The sequence below is a fragment of the Aplysia californica genome, unplaced genomic scaffold (assembly GCF_000002075.1).
Source record: "Aplysia californica isolate F4 #8 unplaced genomic scaffold, AplCal3.0 scaffold02876, whole genome shotgun sequence".
NCBI lineage: Eukaryota > Metazoa > Mollusca > Gastropoda > Aplysiida > Aplysiidae > Aplysia > Aplysia californica.
In genome coordinates, this window is record NW_004800146.1 from 1 (window position 1) to 2,278 (window position 2,278).

Sequence of the window (2,278 nt, forward strand, 5' to 3'; positions counted from 1 at the left end):
TTTTTGTAAAACATAATATTTGTGTTATTTATTTTTATCTGATTTTTACACTTTCTGTTCATTGTATTTATTTCTTTTTGTGGCTTTCTTTTCCTGCAGCCTCAGCTGAAATTGTCGGATGAGCAGTTTTCACCACAACTTGTTGATTTTGTAAATAAATGGTAAGTCTTTTCATGTGACTTCCTGGGGAATCGCTTTGTTGTCTTGTGCTTCTCTGCTAGGCCTAACTCACTGAGCTTGTCTGATGTTGTCAGAATTATATTGACCCTCATCTGATGATAGGGATAGGGTTTGGCTCAGGTGTGGAGATATTTTTTTGCTTTAAATTTTGTGTTGGGAAGTTTCTGTTACTATTGTCAGTGCCAAATTTAGTAGGTACCAGAAAATAAATTTTCAAAGTAACTGTATGATAAATTTTGCTATCCCATGTGATAGGTTAAATGTCTCCTGAGAATTTTGGTTTCGTCCTTTTACCTCTCCGTCATTTTTTATGAAAGTGGCAGCAGTTTTGATATATATCAAAATACTGTGCTAATAGGCTGTAACCTCATTTTAGAAAGATGTTAAAGCAGTATCAAATGCACACTAAATATTCACACATTGAATCACAACAACATAGCTATTGGGTCTAATTTTTATTTCAAGACTGAGGTGATTGCAAATCAGGATTTTATTTGCTGAAAAGTGCAGATTCGTTTAATATCTACAGAAATTAGCACTTGATGTATCATTCATAGTTCTATAATTTTCCACCAATAAAAAGAGGTTATATTTAAGCATACAAATAAACTGTGCACGCTTAGGGTGTCAAATTTTGAACTGACTGATCTCATGTTCAGATAGTTAGGGGGCATCGCTTTCCACAGTGATTTACGAGCTTGAAATGCACGCTCAATCAGACAACACACCCCAATGTTACAAGGAAAAACTGAACTTTCTCAGGGTGTGCAGCATTTTGTGTTATATTGCCGCAGAACACAGATATAGCCATCTGAATTGCAATGATTTGAACTAAACAACTTGCTTAGAAGGTCATGATATGGCTTATTACACTACCTACATTTGTCATTTAGTAAAAAAAAAAAAACAACAACCCTAAAATCCCCATCATTTTTCTTAAGTCTGTCTTGAGAAAATCTCACAACGGTTGTATTTGAAGCCTCAGTGCAAGAAATATACATTGGACATTTTCCGACTCCACTATCTTTCCATCTTTTTTTCTCTGCCGTATATTCTTGAGCTGAAGTTTGTTTTTTGTTTTTTCTATTATATTTCAGTTTGAACAAGATGCCAGCATTGAGGTTGTCCGGACAGCATCTGCTAGTGAGTTTTGGTTGTTTCTTTTACAGTTATCTGTGCCTGTACCCCATCCTTCCCTCCCCCCCCCCCACACACACGCACATATACCCTCCCCTGCCTCTTTAATGATCTCATTTGTGCCCATGAAGGTGGGTGAGTGGTAGGCGAATGCTCTGGTGTGGTTTGCGCTTTCTTTCCCATCAAACATCCATCATCCTGACCTTATCTGAACTCTTTCTTTTCTTTGAATGTTACTCTCTTGTAACACCTCTAATCTTTAGCACCTGAATGACCTAATTGTGTTGCAAGTTCCGTAAAACTCATATAAGAATTAAAACTAAAATGGAAGTATAGTATAAAGTTTGAAACAGTTGTACCTGGAAAGAACAAGAAAGTCGGAAGTCTGTGGGTGGTTGGCGGGTGCTCTGGTGTGGTTTGCTTCTTATTTCCTATTAAACATCTATCGTCTTTATCTCCCCCTCCTTCTTTTTTGTGTTTGTTACTCTCTTGTAGCACTTCTAATCTTCGGCACTTATATGACCTTATTGTGTTGCAAGTCTGAAGTCTTCATTATTTTCCCTGTGACTTATGCCATTTTTTTCCCTACTATGAACTTCATTCACTTTTGTTGCAATCAACGAATAGGTGTTGTTGTTGTTGTTGTTAGCGATCCAGTAGAATCTGAGCGTTAACTCTTCTGCCTGATGCCATTCTGTACAAATTAAGAGGTGTAAAACTCACACGTACATGAACGTTCCTCAACTTGTCCTCTGCAGAGTCACCCGTTCCTACAGAGCCAGCCAGGCTTTGACCCGTCGGTCATCTCACAGATGGTGATGAGCAGACAGCGGCCAGCCCACGAGACCATGGACTCCTAGCCCAGTGTTATATGGTGATAGAGTACCAGCATACAGCCTTCCCCTGTGTTACCCCGTTGAGTTTTACATTTACACCATCTCCTTTCCATCCTCCCCCCTCC

The 2,278-nt window shown here is 38.7% G+C and overlaps 1 protein-coding gene across 1 annotated transcript; it reads left to right on the forward strand.

The window, feature by feature from the left end:
• Positions 1–99: 99 nt before the first annotated feature.
• Positions 100–2,278, forward strand: LOC101855850 (dual specificity mitogen-activated protein kinase kinase 3; the record flags this gene model as incomplete). Its single annotated transcript, XM_013091198.1, is given in 3 exon segments — positions 100–161; positions 1,278–1,323; positions 2,076–2,278. Coding segments are annotated over 3 exon segments (210 nt in total), but the record flags the coding sequence as incomplete, so codon positions are not given.